The sequence below is a fragment of the Crocodylus porosus genome, unplaced genomic scaffold, assembly GCF_001723895.1.
Source record: "Crocodylus porosus isolate Cpor-Errol unplaced genomic scaffold, CroPor_comp1, whole genome shotgun sequence".
Lineage (NCBI taxonomy): Eukaryota > Metazoa > Chordata > Crocodylia > Crocodylidae > Crocodylus > Crocodylus porosus.
In genome coordinates this window covers 42,879,518-42,898,255 of record NW_017728906.1, presented here as the reverse complement: position 1 = coordinate 42,898,255, position 18,738 = coordinate 42,879,518, and the positions used below count along the sequence as shown (strand labels likewise).

General features: G+C 41.2%; 1 protein-coding gene across 2 annotated transcripts in view; it reads right to left on the bottom strand.

Moving 5' to 3' along the window:
• The window catches only part of SLC37A1 (solute carrier family 37 member 1), a 47,510-nt gene that overhangs the window by 6,719 nt on the left and 22,053 nt on the right, over positions 1–18,738 (bottom strand). The window contains exons 10-17 of one of the 2 annotated variants that reach the window (XM_019528990.1): positions 16,786–16,869; positions 12,927–13,058; positions 10,355–10,445; positions 8,044–8,106; positions 5,598–5,683; positions 4,764–4,812; positions 2,143–2,216; positions 688–766 (exon numbers count right to left, since the gene is read on the bottom strand). In XM_019528990.1, the coding sequence (XP_019384535.1) occupies positions 688–766; positions 2,143–2,216; positions 4,764–4,812; positions 5,598–5,683; positions 8,044–8,106; positions 10,355–10,445; positions 12,927–13,058; positions 16,786–16,869 (658 nt within the window). The remainder of the gene's footprint in view (positions 1–687; positions 767–2,142; positions 2,217–4,763; positions 4,813–5,597; positions 5,684–8,043; positions 8,107–10,354; positions 10,446–12,926; positions 13,059–16,785; positions 16,870–18,738) is intronic. The other variant, XM_019528991.1, reaches the window with a different exon arrangement.

Genomic DNA, 18,738 nt, shown 5'->3' with positions numbered 1-18,738 from the left:
ATCCCCACCTTTCAAAATGGTGGCAGGGGCATTTTAACTAAAAAGCTTATCAAATGAACTTGAGTTAAAGTGCCCCTGCTGGCATTTTGAAGTGGTGGGACACTGAATACATGAGACGCTCTTAGAGCCGTGTTAATCAAAACGCTGCCCCCCAACCCTCAGAGCAAGTGTAAAGATGCCCTATATGGAAGGATTCCCCATAGCAGGAGGAATTCCCAGGTGGTGCAGGTTCACCATGTTGACTCCAACACCATCCCCACCCAACTATTGCTATAACCAAGACATCACTGATTTTTCAAGGCTAAGACAGTTCCTTGACAGCTGGCATATACTGGGCCAGGTCTGTCCCATATTTGAGGCATCATAAAGAATGCTTAAGGCTGCCTTTGCACAGCTCTCCACTTGCAAAGCTGGAGTGGGCAAGGTGGAAAGGATCCAGCTTGACACACAGTCCACATGAATCTTGCAGCTCGGTTGCTTTAGAAAAAGCCTCTTTCTACTTGTATAACCTGAACATTTCTTATCCCCATGTCACTGGGACAAGTGCTGGGTTCCATAATTCTGCTGGTGTAGTCCCCTTTCAGAGCTGATCCATCCTCTTATACAGCAACTAGGTCTTTTGGTTAACCTCTGCAGTCACTGTAACCTCCTATAGTCAAGACCAACAGCTTCAGAACACCGACTTACCTACAGAACCAGTTCCATCGATGATAGCTGTCACTGTGGACAGGGCTCTTGCATTCCCTTTCAGACTTTTGTGGGTGCCCTGCAGTGACAAACAATCAATATGTAACCATTTACACCTGCTTTATGCTTCTGTTCTTACAATGACAAAGTAAACATTAGCATTTACTTCAGGAAGCAGCCTTAAATAATTAGGGCAAGACCTTTTTATCATTGGTTACACCACCCGTATGACCCATCTCTACTGTTTATACTCTTCTCATTTATCTTAAGCACATTCCTTATTATAAAATAACTGTCTGTGCTGCTTACACATGGTACATGCAGAACAGAAAGCATTTCCCACTGGTGATTTGCTCAGAAGCTACAAGGTTATTGCAGCCATTGTTCCCCTGGTCAAGAAGGCACTGTGGAACAGAAAAAAGTCACAAGCTGGACATGCAACACTAACAAAGCTACAGCACTGGAATAATTTAAAAAGCCCATTTAGAGGATTACAGAGCCAAAGGCATTAAGAGGAAGTGGTTGTAAAGGCCACTTTATATACTCTATTACTAAATAAGCATTGCAAAGTGAGGCTAACAATGACAGGAATAATTTTATAACAAGGCACAAATGGAACCTGGATGGTTCAGATGGCTGATAATAGGACAGGGGCCTTTTCGTTTCCAGGGGACCATGTAGAATTCAGTTTAGGTTACCAGTGGCCTGAAGTCTCATTCATAATAGAGGGCTGTTTGGCAATATGTGAGAAAATCAATTCAGTCCAGCTGCTGGAACACAGGTATCCACATCATCAGATCCTGCATCCTAGTTAATAGCCTCTTTGCAATGACTGACAACTGAATGGATATGAAGGGTAAACTTCCTTCTCAAGCTTAAAGATGGTTTGTTTAGAATAGATCTCCAAAGAGGCCAGGGGTAGATTTTAAGTTCTGCTGCCTGTCCTGTATCTACAGGGCTATATACATTCAGCATATTTCAAAACCATAATTTGTACGTATCATAAAAAAGCAACATTGAAGACAAGATACCAGGGTGAGGTTTTCATGGACGATTTATTACATCTCAGCCTGAGACCTTGTGTGGTATATGCAATAGGAATATTGGGTGGGGCATAAGCTGACTTGGATAAAGTACAAGGGTGGATGGAGGCAGATATAAGGGATGGAGCCAGGCATGGTGCTCCAAGCCCTGGGATGAACACCACAAGCTCATTTTGCACCCTCTTTCCCTTACTCTCAAGGGTGCAATTAAAATAGGTAAGCCATGGGAAGAACCGCTCTATTTTTTTTTTTGTAGTAAAAAGTAAGCAAAAGCTAAGACCTGGCATTTTCCAAGGTGTGTCTTAAGTCTAACAAGGTTGGGAACCACTGTTTCATAGAAACAGGTTTCCCCACTTCATGCAGGCACATGAATGGAGCTGCCGGCTAACCATGAAACAAAGATCAAACTCACCAAGTCAGCCGAGACTGCGGTTGTAATCAGTGCGTAGGGGCCATTCACTAGGGCTCCACTGATGAGTAGCATGACTGCGGGGAGGCAGGGAAAGAATACTGAATAAACTTGAGTGTTTTGGAAATCAGTGCTAACTATGGCAATGTGTGAGGATTTAAACTCAGAGCACTTAGCGTAAATTACATTTACTGAAGGAATATATAGTAATTATGAGATTATGCCTAATAGCATGTACAATTCTGATTCAGAATCTTTAAGAAGGCTTCCAAGAAAGCAAGGGTAAAGTTGTCCACCTACTAATGGATAGATTTAAGCACAAAGAGGGGACTTCTCCAAGCAAAGCTATAAAAAAAAGAGTCTTGCCCATCCCCAAACCCTCATTTGTTACAGAAGGTAAGCAAGGAGCATCCCTGGATCTGCTGGTGTAGTGCTTAACAAAATGGAGCCCTAACACTTTGCAAGGGCTTTGGGTACCTTGGCCACAAAAGTACAACTCTGCCAGCACTGACACTTCAACACCTTTTTTTTTTTTGTAATTCATAGGAGACCTCCAACAAATTCTGTAGAGTCAAGCAGAAGGCAAGGCAGGGTGGCACCTTAGAGACCAACTTAGAGGCACGAGCTTTCATAGGCAACAACCTACTTTGCCAGATTCTATGATTTTATGTATATTTAAGCTATGTTCTGAATTGGGTCCCTTTTAAAAGACATGAGTGGCATATGGTATGACGTACAAGGGTCTATTTAACCATCTCTGACATTTGACGAAAGGAACATAGCAGACCTTTGCCAAGTATTAGGTGTTCACTAAAGGGTGTCCGCCATGCCCCCTTTCACTCATTTCCCAACTACACCATTTCCCAACTACACCAAGGACAACAAAAAGTCCTTCTTCAGATATGTGGAAGGCAAAAAAAGAATAAAGATAGGATTGGGCCCCTGGATCAAACTAGGCAGTTGACATCTGATACCCAAGAAAAGGCCAATCTCCTAAATGACTTTTTCACATCAGATTTTCACCCTTCCAAGGGGATTGCACTGTCAGAAAGGATACAAACCAGCCTGGGAGCGGGGGCCAGGCCCAAAATTGATGTGGATCAGGTGAAGGAACACCTTGAGAATCTAGACAGTCACAATTCGCAGGCCCTGGCAGAATGCACCTGAGAGTCAAGGAGCTGGCAGACATCATTGTACCTCCTCCCCCCCCGGCAAAGATATTTGAAAATTTATGGCACTCGGGCAAGGTCCCAGAAGACTGGAAAAGAGCCACCATGGTCCCTATCTTCAAGAAAGGGAGGAGGGATGACTCAAGGAATTATAGACCAATCAGTTTGACATCCTTCCTTGAAAAAAATCCTAGAGAAAATTGTCAGGGGATCCATCAACACCAGACTAACAGAAGGCAAGCTTCTGAAGGCCAGCCAACATGGCTTTGTGACTGGCAGGTCTTGCCTGACCAATCTCATCTCCTATGACCAGGGGACACGAGTCCCGGACAAGGGAGATGACATGGATGTTATATATCTGGATTTCAAGAAAGCCTTTGACCTAGTTCCCCACAATGTCCTTATGGCTAAGCTAGGGAACTGTGGCCTTGATCATCTTATGGTCCAATGGCTAGGTAACTGGCTATGGGGTTGGACCCAAAGAGTACTAGCTGATGGGACCAAATCAGCATGGCACAGGGTGAGGAGCGGAGTCCCTCAAGGCTCAGTACTTGGGCAGGTAGTCTTTAACGTCTTTATTAACGATCTGGAGTCAGGAGTCAGATGCAAACTGGCAAAGTTCACAGATGACACCAAATTATGGAGGAGGGCAGTCACACCACAGGACAGGCTGGGGATAAAGGCTGACTTGGACACATTCTCAGGGTGGGATGACCAAACCAGATGGCCTTCAATGTTGAGAAGAGTAAGGTGCTTCACCTAGGTAGGAAGAACCCTCAGCACACTTACAGGCTCGGCAGTGCTACACTTGCTAGCACCATGACCGAAAGAGACTTGGGGGTCCTGATTGACCACAAGATGAATATGAGTCACCAATGCAATGCTGTGGCTGGCAAAGCAAACCAAACTCTGGCGTGCATCTCAAGCAAACCCAGGGAGGTCATCCTCTCGCTGTACTCAGCCATGGTGAGGCCGCAGGTAAAGTTCTGCATCCAGTTTTGGGCCCCCCACTTCAAGAGGGATGTGAAAAAGCTTGAGAGAGCCACTTGTATAATTCAAGGCCTGCAGGGCAGGCCGTACGAGGAGAAGCTGAGGGATTTGGGACTCTTTAGTCTGGAGAAGAGAAGGCTCAGGGGGGATTTGGTGGCAGCCTACAGTTACATAAGAGGGGTATATCAGGACCTGTTCACCAGAGCCAAGTTTACTGCAGTATTTTTCCCCTGTGGCCTCCCACAGAAGTACTGAAATGCTTTCACTTAACCTTTCTCTGGGTGGCTTATGTCTATTAAAACTAGGAAACACATATCCGACTGACTTAAATGCAAGCTGCAAGTATTCAGCACCTCTCAAAAGCCAGGTCATTATCATCTACCTCAGAAATACCAATCTGAATGGAATTGAAGTAAAAAAGATAAACTGAATTAAGAACAGGCAAAAAATAATTTAAATACTCACCTATGGTGGCCTCGAGGCCCATTTTACTGACTGCAGAGAACATGTACAACTAGTGGGTATGAAAGAGCAAACAGCAGCAGTTAGAACAGCAGATTCAGGCTTGACTGATCTTTTACTTTTCCTACCACGAATCAGGAGTAACTTGAATGATGCTGAACAATAGGGAGTAACTTCAATGATGCTGAACAATAGGCAGTTGAGACTCCTTAGTCTTCACAGAACTGCAGGTTTTCATAAGACACTTCAAAATCACACCGAGAAAGCCAGTTGTCTGTTATGCAAAGTTATTAGGTTTGTTATTCTGGCTGCTTCATTTTCCCATGCATCCCCTATCATATAAAACTCTCAAAGACAAGAGATAGCTGATGTGATCAATTGTTTTAACCAGTCAGGTTGCTCACTTCAGCATAAGACACAATACTGTTGATATTCATACAGTTCAGTCTATGCTAAAAAGCATGCACTGCCTGTCTGCAGCAGATAGCTTTCGAACATTAGCTCAGGGATTTTAATGATTTGATGGTTGTTTTAAACAAAATAAAATAAAATAAAAGAAGGTAAACTGCCAGGCACTGTCTGATTATGAGCTGCAAAACTGAGTAATAGGAGTTCAGTAAAAAGATAGCTGAAAGTGATAATTTTTCATGGAGTCCTGAAATAGACATTGTACCATTTTTTAAAGCTAAAGCCCTCCCAACCCTCTGTATTTGCTCTTGCTGAAGTGACTTTTTTAGAAGCTCTTGAGAACAGGAGCTTTTAGTGGAAATGCTGGCAGAACTAAAACCACAGTGGCACGAAAGAAGATAAGAGTATAATAAAGAGGACATCTCTTACTGTGGGTGCGGCTAGGAATAACATCATGCCACAGGTCGAAGCCCTTTTTTCCAATCTATCTGAAATGATGCCTGCCAAAATTCCACCTGAGAGAGAGACATTACAGAGCAAGAATTTTAGGCACCAAACTTGAACAAAGCTTATGAAGTACTTGCCTAAAATCAGGGCAAATCATTTAAAAGTAGACTTATACACCAATGGAGTAGAGGAATGAAAACACAGTTCATATTAGTAGCAGCCTTAATATTATCTATGCCAAAATTAATCAAATATTTTAGCTTCATTGCTCTTTTTTTGTTTTTGTTTTTATTCTGAGACCTTCTAAACACTCACAAGGATATAAAGGGAGGAAACACTTAGATGTCACTATACTGATAGTCATGGATGAGAATTAGACTACACTGTGGCATCAGGAACCCATCTATATCCAATCAGCCTCTTGTAATGCACAAATAATGAAGGCCTCCACCTCTTCTAGAGGAGGAATATATCAGGTCTCACACCAGAATCCTCCATATCCCATCCAATTTCAAATGTAAGATTCAGAGCATATCCCACTACATATGTTAAGCTACAAACTACTTGCTAGTTATATCAGAAGTTGCCTAGTGTCAGCTTTCAGTTTAATACTGGATACAGGCTTGACTATCTGGAAGGGAGCAGAGCAGGGATTGAGTCTTCTCTTATTGCCTTGCTCACCTCTTCCCCCCACCCCCAGCCCCTCTGCCATTTGTCTGAAACCACCTATTGACTCTTTGTTTATGCATATTAGGTGTTCTCTTGGAAATGCACCCTCTTTATGCCATGTGTGTACAGTGGCTAACACTGTGGTGCCCTCATCCATGACTAGAGCACCTAGGTGTTACTGCAATGCAGAAAGATGGGTTCATTTGTTTCTGATCCAAAATAAAATAAAACTCAGGAAATGGCAGCCTGGTGTCAAGGGAAGAAGAGACCCAGGGCTCAATGTCCTGGCCAGCATGTCCTCCAGATACAAATACTTTTGAAGAGTTCTCTCCTATTTCATTTGACCCCATCATTATTGTAATAATTAATCCATCACTTTTACTGTCATTCTTCTATGTTCCCAGATCAACCAGCTCTACTGCCCTCAACACCCTACCCCTTTCCTTCCAAAGGAAACCTAAGCCCAGTATATTTTCTGGCTGTATTTGCCCTGCTCATCCATAATGTACCTTGTCCAGCTCTACAATTACTTCTGAGGCTTTGATTTGCACCTTAGCAAGATCCATGCTTAGACTACTGGACAAAAATCACTTTCCTTCCTTCAGTGCCATCCATATGGGTTTTCAGTTGTGTGCGTGTTGGGGGGTGGGGAAGAGTAAAACTTCACCTACAGAGAGCCCAAAAGGTAAGGAATAGTGCAGGTGAAATTCCAGGCCAGGCTGGAGCCATGGCTGCTAAACCTTGCCATCACATGAACAGCATGAGCCACTGGCCTGCGTAACTCTGGATCCAGCCACACCTCCTCAGCTCACCCCTGTTGCTGTCTTCTGCTGAACTGGCAGAGGCCCCTTAGGTGACAGGTTAGAAGTACATAGGAAACCCAGATGTCAAACTACTTGAGCATCTCCAAAGTGGAACTGAATGGAAGCCCTCATTCCAGTGACTTGTACCACCATTATGCTGACTGAGAAGGTCCTTAGCATGAAATACAAACACACCATATTTTTTCACATACAGCTTTTTTTCTCCCCTGGAAAAAAAACAGCTGCTGGAAACTGAGTGCACAGAATATGCAAGAAATACAGTAAGAGCATTTTGTGCCTTACCAGGCAAAAGCACAAGAATCTGCATGCACCTCACAGGGCACAGAACAATGAACAGGCTCCATCACTGCTGCTACTCTGTAATTTACTGCAAGAGAGAACTTTTTTCTTTATTCTGCCTGCATACTGTATTCTGGGACATATTGTATGTGAGAAAATATAGCAGCAGAGTATTATAGTAATGGAATTTTTAATTTAACATCATCTCCTCAAACTCTAGAGATTTTAAACACAAAGGCCTGAAGCTGACAACAATGCTTCTTAGAGGTTAAAGGAAAAATCTAGTCTCTGCACCTTTCCAACTGTGGAAGGCCTCCAGCAACAGAACTGGCATCATTCTAATAAGCAAGTGCATGCATAGGATAGCTGTCTGGAGAGGAAGGCATGAGGTGACAAAAAGGACAGGAGAGGGCTATGGGGCAGCACCAGAGCAGTCTAAGGGCTGTGGATTCATTCCTCCAGCCCATGTACTCAGGCTGGGGAGGTGGCAAATGGATTTTGCCCTGAGGGTCCAATCCTACTTAGATTCATATTTTGCCATAATTTTTAGTGGACCAAGACCAAAGCCTGATTTCACAGTGAAAAAGTAAAATCTAGTAGCCGTGTGCTACACATTGTCTTAGATGAGTCAGATTTAAAATCAAAAGTTAACTTACCAAAGATTCCCCCCACATCAAACAGTGTAGAAAGATCTCCAGCTCTTTTGGCATCAAGGTGCTCTAAGAAGAAAAGCAGAATACAGCTGATTAAAACTTCTGTTCTCACGGTATTCAAAAGGACACAAATTCCACTATACAGACAGCTGTTGTACCAGTATAATATCGGTTGGGTGTTATTTTTTTTATTTCAACCAGTACCACCATATCAGAACTATTACTGTATCACTAGATAGTTATACTAGGACAAAGGGACTTTTTACTGCTACTGGTATATTACCACTGCAACTGTGTCTGGTATACCAGCTCATGTTTGGTAGTCAGTCACTTATTTGTTCCGATCCAACTCCCACTGAAGTCAAAGGGAATATTTCTATTGTCCTCAATAGGAATCAGGTTCTCTTTGCTAAGCCAAATTAATGTACTCCTTAAAAATACTGGATTGAAAAGAGACATTAATTTTTGATTGAAAATTGTCAACAAATAACACTCCAAAAGCCAAACATTTGCAGTAATGAGTCTAGCTATCTCTCTCTCTGTAAGTGTGCACATTACATGGCTTTTTCTTTCACATCACCACTCACTTATAAAAGACTACTAAATCATTTTTTTTTGTTATAAACTGTAATACTGTATCTAATGTAATTTGAACTGACTGCTTTCACAAAGTCCATTACCACAGAAGTATTTGTAACATGGAGGACAGGCTATGCCTCCTGGAGACATTCCACCTGATTCTCTGCTGGTAGCTGCTGGTGGTATAAATCAGTGGTTCTCAACCTTTTTCCTTCTGGGACCCATTTGCAAAGATCCATGGCTTGTCCTGACCCACAGACCCTTGCTTTCCCGGGGCCATGCTGGTGTCCCTCATTCCCAACCCACAGTCCTGTCCCCTCTTCCTGCTTGGGCCAGAGCCTGGCAGATGCGGCAGCATCTGGGCTCATAAGGGCAGCAGTGAAGCAAGTCCAGCCCTGGCACGGGCTGGAAGCAGGAGGCGGCGAGGCCTGTGCCACCCCAACCTGCCTTGGGGTAGGCCAGCCAGGTCATAGTCCCTCCTGCCCCCTGAGCAGCATCTCCCAACTGCCCTGGCCCTGCGAGCATGGGCACTGGCCCCAGTGCTGCCAGCCCAGCCACTAAGCTCTCCCCTACTCCCTTCCCTGCACTAGAAGAAGCAGGTGTCGTCCCACGGCCCCTCTACCCTGCCGCAGCTTGCAACCCTTTAAAATATTCTTGCCACCCACTTTTGGGTCATGATCCACAGGCTGAGAAACGCTGGTATGAATGATAGTCACAGCTTCTTTATGTGGCAGCAGATTTTAAAAGCCATAAGATAGGCACTGGAAAATAAACTTCTTGGGCAAGAAGCACTTTTAATATTGGTCAGCAAGCAAATAAACAGTAAACCAGCATCCCCAGTCTTTGGGCTGCTTCAGGATATAAAAGCATTATTTTATATGTATTATTACTATGGTGTTTTTTAATGGAATATTCTGACTTAGAGCAAAAGCCACATCACTAAGACTTGAAACTTTCAGGGATAAACTATATTCATATTTTCGTAGTGGTTATTTCATATCATTTGGTAAATGTCACTGGGTGCATCTGCACAAGACACTATGCCACCATAATGATAGCTATGGTAACATAGCTCATTGCTATGGCAATGTAGTGTCGGCAGACATGAACCGTGATGCTGCTGCTACTATATGAGTGGTTACCGTGCAGTCATTTAGCACTTGCTTTAGCTACTTGTAAACTAAAAGCAAGCAGTAAATGACTGCACAGTAACTACAGGTACTGCACAGTCCCGGCACCACACAGGTCTTTTCCAATCCAACCCTACTACACACTACCTTGTTGCTACTGCACAGTAACGGCAGCATCAAGGTTTGTGCCTGCTGATGCTATGTCGCTGTAGTGACAAGCTATGTCACTGCAGCTCATCACTATGGCATCTCAGCATCTTGTATAGACATGCCCAGTGACATGTACCAAGTGATAGGAAATAACCACTGCAAAAATATTAATATAGTTTATCCCTGGAAGTTGCAAATCTTAGTGATGTAGCTTTGTTTCCGAGTGTCAAAATATTTCATTAAAAAAATACTGTAATACTAAGTGACTGCAGTAACAACATGGCCACTGAGGTGTACAATTAATGCGCCAGCTGAGGTGTACACTTAACTGCAGTCTTTAACTTGCATTACTGTATCAGCAACCCTGGCAATATGTTTATTCTTATTTAATCAAGTTCACCAAACTGAAGAACAATTTTTAACCAAACATTTGTTTCTTTTACATTGATACTTACCTACATTTGTGATATAGAGAGGAAGCCAGAAAAGGAAAGTGTAACTGACCAATTTAGCAAATAACAAACACAGGGAAAACTCTATGACTCCCTACAAGAAGAAAAAGCAGCAAGGTTAGTACCTAAACAGTCATTGTTGCTTTGCTTGGTTTATATGCTAAACAACAAGAGTATAAAATCTCTAAGTGACATCTTAAACCTCTCTCTCAGCAATTCCTTAGGGGATTCTTCCTCTAGGAGCATGAACCTTATGCTCAAAGCAGACTGCAGTATTCCACTTGTGTCTCTTTCTCAGTAACTCTCCGAAATTAACCACAGAGAGAATGTTAATAGCAAAAGACAGTGTTCATAACCACTTTGGAGAGCCCCTAATTTTATTCATACATTTTCCTCGATCTTCCTGGATATACCAAGATAGGTATTTGTATTGCAGTAGCTTAAGGGGGGTGTCCCCCCATTGACCTAAACAGCCAGTATGCTACATGGGGTCAGCAAAGCCAAACAGAGACAAATTTAGGTTTCAGCTTCCCCAAAGTCCCATAATGTTAACACCAGAGATTTTGGTGAAGTGTGGTCTCTAGATAAAAATCAGTGAGTTCACAACCCCTTACAAATCGGAGGATTATTTTACCCCATTCCATCTACTGATAATTATGTGTAAGACTTAGCTATTACTGTACAGATGATGTGCATTTTACCACTAAATAACCTACTCCAGTTTCTTCTCCCTGCACTGTTTGCCTTTCTCTGACTGTTGTATGAAATTTCAATCCATCCTTGGAGATTTTTAAGATCCAGCAAGACAAAGCCTTTACTGGGATGATATTGTTGGGGATGGTCCTGCTTTGAGCAGTGTGTTAGACTAGATGTCCTCCTGAGGTCCCTTCCAACCCTCATTTTCTATGATTTCACTAGGTTGCCACAGTGCTACTCCCACAGGGATCATTCTGTGCTGTTGGACTAATACACATACCAATACCTACTTTGCTCCATCTAACATACTATTCTTTTTTACAAGTTAGTGCCAAATGAAGTATATGAGAAGTATCAAGATTCAAGAAGTCAGTAGCAGCAGATTTTAGGCATTTTAACCTATTATCTAAAGATCAAAATCTTTTCCCCCACATCATCTCCACTAGGACTTCATTTAAATGTGTGTGGGCTCAGAGAGATTGCTCTTGAATTGAAATAAACTTCACTTCTTTCTTTTCAGATTGCTGTGTAAAGAAATTGAGCTGCATGACACTTCTCAATGTAAACCATAAAAGAACACTCTAAAATTAAGAGTTTTTGAAAATGACAATTATCATAATGTATGAGACTTTGGGTGAAGCCATCTTCTGAAGAGACAATGCCACTTTTGACAATAGTCCAAATTATATTGTGCTGTAGAAAAGCACAATCAAACTCGTTTTGGAGAGTGGTGGTTTGCTTGGACCAGGACTGAATACAACCCACTGCTTTTATGGAAACTGTCAATAGGCAACTTGGAAGGTGTTTCACTCATATTTTAGCTACTATAAAATTCGAAGTGAAATTGTTGAACTTGTAGTTTGAATGCCTCATACCCTTACTGGGCCAGGTTCCTCATCCAAACTACATCTCCCACAATACACCATGGTCCTAGGACTCCACTGATGTACTGTGACAGGTCAGTCATAGGAGACTGCAGTGGATCATACCAGACATAGTTCAGCTTTGGAGACCTGGCCCACAGAAGAGCAGGAAAGCACAAGGAATGCGCTGAGGCCTGACAGCAGGCAGATGCAGAAACAACTAAAAATATTCTGATTTTGCTTGATAAACTGCCGTACACACCTTCAAGTGGAACCGGTCGCCATTAAAACCATTTTGTTTAGGGTTTTTCATCAAAAAGAAAAAAAAAAGAATTTTATGACAGAACTGGGTCATTTTCATAAGGACAAGTTTAATCCCTGTGGAAGCTACATTTTCAGTTGCAAACACATTTTAGCAGAAAATTCTTCATCAGCTCTACTTAGAATTAGTCTCTTACCCTAGATTTCAAGGAGAAAAGGGGCATTATGTGCCTGTTAGAAAATTGGCTCCATGCACTTCATTTTTCCCCCAGTTGCTGCTTCTACCCCACACCTGTCCCCAACAACTCACAGTTCATTACCTGACCTGTCACTTATCTTCCGTCACATGTTGATACAGCTTCACACAATTAATAATGTCAACAAATTTCTGTGCCAATTCTGTACTGTGCAAGTGCATGTTTTACAAGTTCAAATCACCCAGGAGCAAGTTTAACTTGCATGTTGGTTTTTCTGGCTGTACAAAAATTATAAGCTATAATCAATGTATTTTTGCAGTGTTCACCTTGAAGCTAAAGGTATTCCCTTTCTGTATTCACTCCACCTCTGATAACAACTCCCACTTCGTCACACCAAAACACTAGGATTCTCAACATTCAGACAAATCTTAAGGCACCTGAATAGTACACCAGTTTCTAGATAGGAAAACCAGTCTCATCCATTCTCCATTTCAAAAAAATGAATTCTGTAAGCCAAAAGCCAAGTCTCTGTGGAATAAGAATAATTCCTGTACTTACAGGTATTCGCAAGGCACCAAGGAAGCTTATAGGTGATGTTCCAGTTCTATTTTCTTCACTGACTGGCATGTTAATGTTCAGTGACGTTGCACAGTTTTCATTGTCAGAAAGTAACTGCTGCATCTCTGGTGCCTGCAATTTCCCCCATCATCAGCACACCCAAAAGACAAAAATTAACATGCATATTTTAAACCACCAAGGTATTAGTCTTCATTTTTACTTGTACAGGAGACAATATGCAGATTTTGAAATCCCTTCTACTTGGAGGGTTATGCAATATTGTCAGTAACCATTATTGTTTAAGGCTGCTTTTACTTATGAAATCAAGTCACTGCCTGCATTGTGAGTTTATTTCAAGCGAAACAGTTACATCAGCATTTACCTTGCATAGAACTGTAAATTCTGATCTATTTCACTTATAATTCAAAGGTGCAAACCAAATCTGAATGCTGGGTGTTTGAGCTACTGCAACTTACAACTTCTTGCAGTACTTGTGCATTATATTGTACGTTGTCTGGATTCCATGTACATGTTAAACTTGGTTTCCAAATGTTTGTTCCTTGTATCTTCAAATTCAACAGTATAAAGAGGCCTGTATAAAGTGTACCTAGTTTTAAGAGTCTCACAAGTTAATTTTGTTTCTCACCTCATTTTCAGTCCTAATCCTTCATGCAGTTTCACCTTTGAATGAGCAGAACTTAAAACCTTTGTTGAAGAACTGGATTCTAATTGCTTTCCTTACACTGAGCAGTACGTGGCTCTACACTCCATTGACTTTGGCAGGACTACTTAAAAAGTAAAAGACTACTTAACATGAGCAGGACATTCCAGTCTAGCTTTGGGGGTATGAAGTCACTGATTTCATTTAAAGACCACATTTCACTAAAATCTCTGGTGTTAACATTATGGGACTTTGGGGAAGCTGAAACCTGAATTCAAGTTTCAGGACTCGCATCTATTTCTGAAGACAGAAGTGTTGATTTTAAAACTGTCAGTGGATATCAGTACTGCTTTGCCAAATGGTAAAAATAAAATATAGGATTGGTTGCTGTTGCAACTTACAGTTCTACCAGCAACTTGGGAATCAGAAGGGAAAGATTCTGATTAACATTAAAACAAAGCGACATGGAAGCAGATATTACAGATGAACACACTTGGATATTTTATCAAATGATTTTTAAGTCTTCTCAACAGTCAACAATTGATTCAGCTTTAATTTTGAGTAACCATAACTTCTTTGATGCTTCATAATTATTTTGACATTTGCAATTCAAACCAGCAATCCCAACCACAAATCAAAACCAAAAACAGGTCACGTCTCTCCCAGCTTTGTGTGGGCAAACTTCCCATTGATTTCAGCGTGAGTTTTGCTTGACTGAAGATGAAGGAAACCCCCCCAGGATTTGTAAACACAATAAACCCAACTGGAATGGGCTGAGTAAATGCTGCTCATTTCTCAAACAATAATTTTAAATACATAAAAGCACAGAGATTAGAATTTTGAAGTGGAATTACCAGCACACACATAAGTAGCTTATTTTAGAAATTCATGTCGGAGATATTCATCAGTAATATGGGATTCAGTGCTGGATGTGGCTGGATGAAAAAAAAAAGCAATTTGGCCTTGACAGGGATAATGCTGTTTAGCTTTGTCCTCTTGTCAGAAGGAGTAACTAGACATATGGTACACGTCTGAGCTACGGGGAAGGATTCATTATTGCTCAATTCCATATAATTTAAGAAGCCAACCTGACATGACAGGCAACACAGGGAGGTATTCAGGTCATGCACCTAGAATACAGTTTGCTTTCAATCATCACTTGCACTCAGTACTTGCTTTCTTTTTATAGTATGTAGAATGGTCAGCTAAGAATCAGAAAGAGCTGCCAGCCTGCCATGCTAGGAATAGGCCAGTTCAAAACTGCTGAACATCTGCTGTTTGTATAGGCACAAAAGTTAAACAGTGATAATCAGCTCAACATCGCTAAAAGATGCCCACTGTAAAAATAAGCAATCACACTCAATTCTCCTTTAACAGGAGCAAGATTACCACTTCTTGCTCAGAGGGGAAAGTGTGGGGTCATAAAAGCAAGAGCAGTGGATACCTTTAAGCCTTGCTATTTCCTTGTATTCCAGACAAGTACAGCCCAGAGAAGGGGTATGCTATCTGATAAGGTATGGCAGCGAGGGCTCCCATGCTACCTTGTCAGTGCCCCTCTCATGTTCACAAAGAAGTCCCTCTCAGGGTAGGCAGACAGAGTCTTTGCCAATTCAGCTGATTTCGTCTCTCTGCAGAAACTGAACAGCAAGGGTAATCAGTGAAAGTTGCAACTAGTGGTGGGACAGCAATTTACAGCCAGTAAGTTGGAAGTTTTATTTAGCGTTTTTGTGCTCAGGAATTGTCCAACCCCGCCCCCCCCCCAAACAAACAAACAAACCAACCACGAAAAAACCCCTAGCCACTGACACACACGTTTTCATCCATTGTTTAAAAAGTATTCACTGAATAGCGCTGGCAAATCATTTCTGGGTCATAGATTGTACTCAAGTAGTTTGTTGTGGGCACTGAATAAATCTAGGTGAGTGGTTTGGTTAGTTTGACTGAACATAAAGATAATGGAGGAGAGCTGGTCAAAATTTGGTGTGGAAAGTTTTAATGACTACACACTTAGTTTCATCATAAAAGATTTCAAAATGTCCACCGCAAGGAGTGACGCAACAAAAGCGTTAGATTCAAACCAACGTTTGTAAATGATTTTTTTAAACTTAAAAATGGGATTCCTATGAATAAACTCCAACCGATTAAAATTCAGTTTCTTCCCTTGGATATTCCTTCAAATGAATTCACTTGCCACATAAACAGCAGGGTGAACACAATGGAAGTACATGAGCTTGGACTTTTTTTTTTTTGCAAGAAATAGAGACTGAACCCCCTCTATTCCAAACAGACTGCATCATCACCCTTCTGCTTACAAAGCTGCTTGAAGCCAACTCAAGTTTAACAGTTTTTTGAACATACAAAGAAGTGGTTAACACAGTCCAAAGCAAAGTATCACTGTGTAAACACTGTGGCTTTCAGGGCTTACTTTCTGCTGGTCAGTTAGCAAATGCTGTGTCCTAATTTGGTAAACTATGCTCATTCCCAACTAGTAGACATTCAGTTTACATGCTACGGTCCTACCCAAATCCCTTCACCTAATATCCAGCATTACCTCTGGACAGGTTCAGGTGTAGTGCAATTCACTAGGCCAACATAAATCCCGTCTGCTGCTCAGTAAGGGTCTGAGCCATGCTCTTAGAAATCAATGGATAGACTCCTATTGGCATTAGTGACTTTGAACCATGAAGAAAACTGATTAATATGAGTGGGGGAAACAGCTTCTCTTTTACTTGCTGATTTAAAAAGAAAATCAATTAACTTCTCTCAGGATCAGTATATTTGATAAACAAAAAGATCTAAAGAGAAAGGTAGAGTTGTGTTCTGTTTCTGTGTGCCCTGTGCTGTGTAGCACATTACTCTGTTCAGCAGTTTTATTTCCCTAATGAAATTATTACTGTAAAATGGGTCACAGATACAAATTTTTCACCTAAAATTCTCCTAAAAAGGAGGAATTTTCAATGCAGGCTTTTCAGTTTCTGCTCATCCCTTGATTATTGGGCATTTTGCTCAGAGAGAACCCTTGGAGCAATGCAACTTGCTTTAGAGAAATTTGCAGTGTTTATATATTTATCTTCTTCTATGAGCTGTTTAGCTGGCTGGAATATTGAAGTGCTAAATCCCTTTTTATTGTGAAGACTCTATTTGATCTTTGAAAAAAATGCTGCACTGGTAACTTAATAAAGTTTCATTTAACTTTACCTGAGATTGGCTAGTTTCCTTAGTACTTAGGTTTGGTTTCTGGACTCTGAATCTATTTGTACCATTCATGCAAGTCCTTGAGCTCTGGGGGGAAAAAAAGAAGACAAAAAACCATGATTTTTTAAACTACTACTTTAGAAAAAGTTATTAATGCTAACTTCAAGCATTAGACCTTACATTATCATACCAGAGATGTTCATTTTTCATTACAAAGATGCATGCCCAAATGAAAGTCTTCCTATTTGATCACTGTGCATTCTAGTACTTTGAATTCATATGGAGCTGTGTGAGACGTGATCAGCAGAAAATGTGACTGAGAAGCCATCTTTTTATAGTTTCATTGCGATATATATAGAGAAGTGCAGGGTGTGCAGCCTGTGAACTCATTTCTCCTAATGGCTTAAATATCCCCCCCACCACACACACAACTGCTGAACACCGATCTACATTTTGTAACAATACTTGGTCATAATTAGGCTTCCTGACTGGCAGGTATAGATACAAACTGATCAGTTTGGACAAACCTTCTTCCCCTTTCCTCACACACAACCCTTCCCCATCCACTGAAGCATTGAAGATAAAGGTTTCTGACATTGTCTTATACCCACTTTACCTTCCAGTGCCCTGGAAAGGAGCATGAGGGTGGTAGCTGTGGTGGTAGTTTTAAGAGTAGCCTCATCAGGGATCTGACTCTGCTTCTTTTCACGGGGGATTTCTGGGCCCCAACTTAAACAGGACAAAGTATTTGATTTCTGAACAAACAGCTTTTCCTTTGCATGTACAACTGCAGTACAAATTCAGTGGTTACTGTGCCTTTATTTTGTACTTGTATAAGCAAGTACTAAATAAACGCGCAGTAGCTGGAGTTACTGCATAGTGCCAGCAAACGTTTTTTCAGAGACACTACTGCACAGCAACCTAATACGTAACACTGCTTTTGCCATGAGATGCTACTGCACAGTAATATCAGGCTACTGTGCGGTCAGCATCTCAGGTAGATGAGCCCACTGAAACTGTATTTCTGGAAAAACACCACTATACAACCCTTTGTCTAGAAGGATTTGCCACTGCATTTAATCCAACCAACTGAATTTATTGGTTGGATTAAATGCAAAACTTGAATATGTATTCACAGGCTGCTAATGAGAACCTTGATCCATGTTCATTTGGGCATAACTTTACATAAGGATCATGGGGAGTCACTGTGCACTTCTAAGTGGTGAGATATTTATTTGTAAGAAGATTCAATATACTCAATGCCACGTTAAATGCGTACAGTCAGAAAAGACTGGTCTGTCCATATCTGAAATCTTAATGGAAGGTGAGGTATCAGGCAGCTTTTACTTAAAAGAAAGTATATAGTTATGTTTTGATTATTCTTTAGAAGAAGCATTATTTATTTACTGCATCAGTTCGGCAGAGCAGAAAATTTATAAGAGGTGACTCAAGCTGCATTTACACATAATCCAAAATGAGAGAGTGCAGTCCTGAGTGTCTAGAATACAAGTAGTTTTCCTGCATGAAAAAGAGGGTTCGACAAAATACAGATTCTTAGAAATACTCATTGTTGGAAAATAAATTTAACTTTTTGTCTCCTTGCGCAGACAAAATCTATTATTCGGGGAAAAGCTGGCTGTATCTTTTTCCAGTGGCTCAGCATACACACACACATGCACCCTGCCCCCCAATGACTTTTTCATTCAATTGTCATAAACAAGATTTACTCTGGTAAAGCGGAAATGTATGGAGATGATGGCTAGACTGATGCAGCATGTTTAATGATCAGACTTTATCTTCTGAAGAGAAGAAAGAAGATTCAGCCTCATATCTTCTAGATGTAGAAGCATTTTAGCACAGGAGTTTAAGAGGACCAATTTTCCTAGAGAACAGCAAAGCCATATAAAAAGATCCTTAGACTATAAAAAGATAGTTGCAGCATGTTCATGAATATTG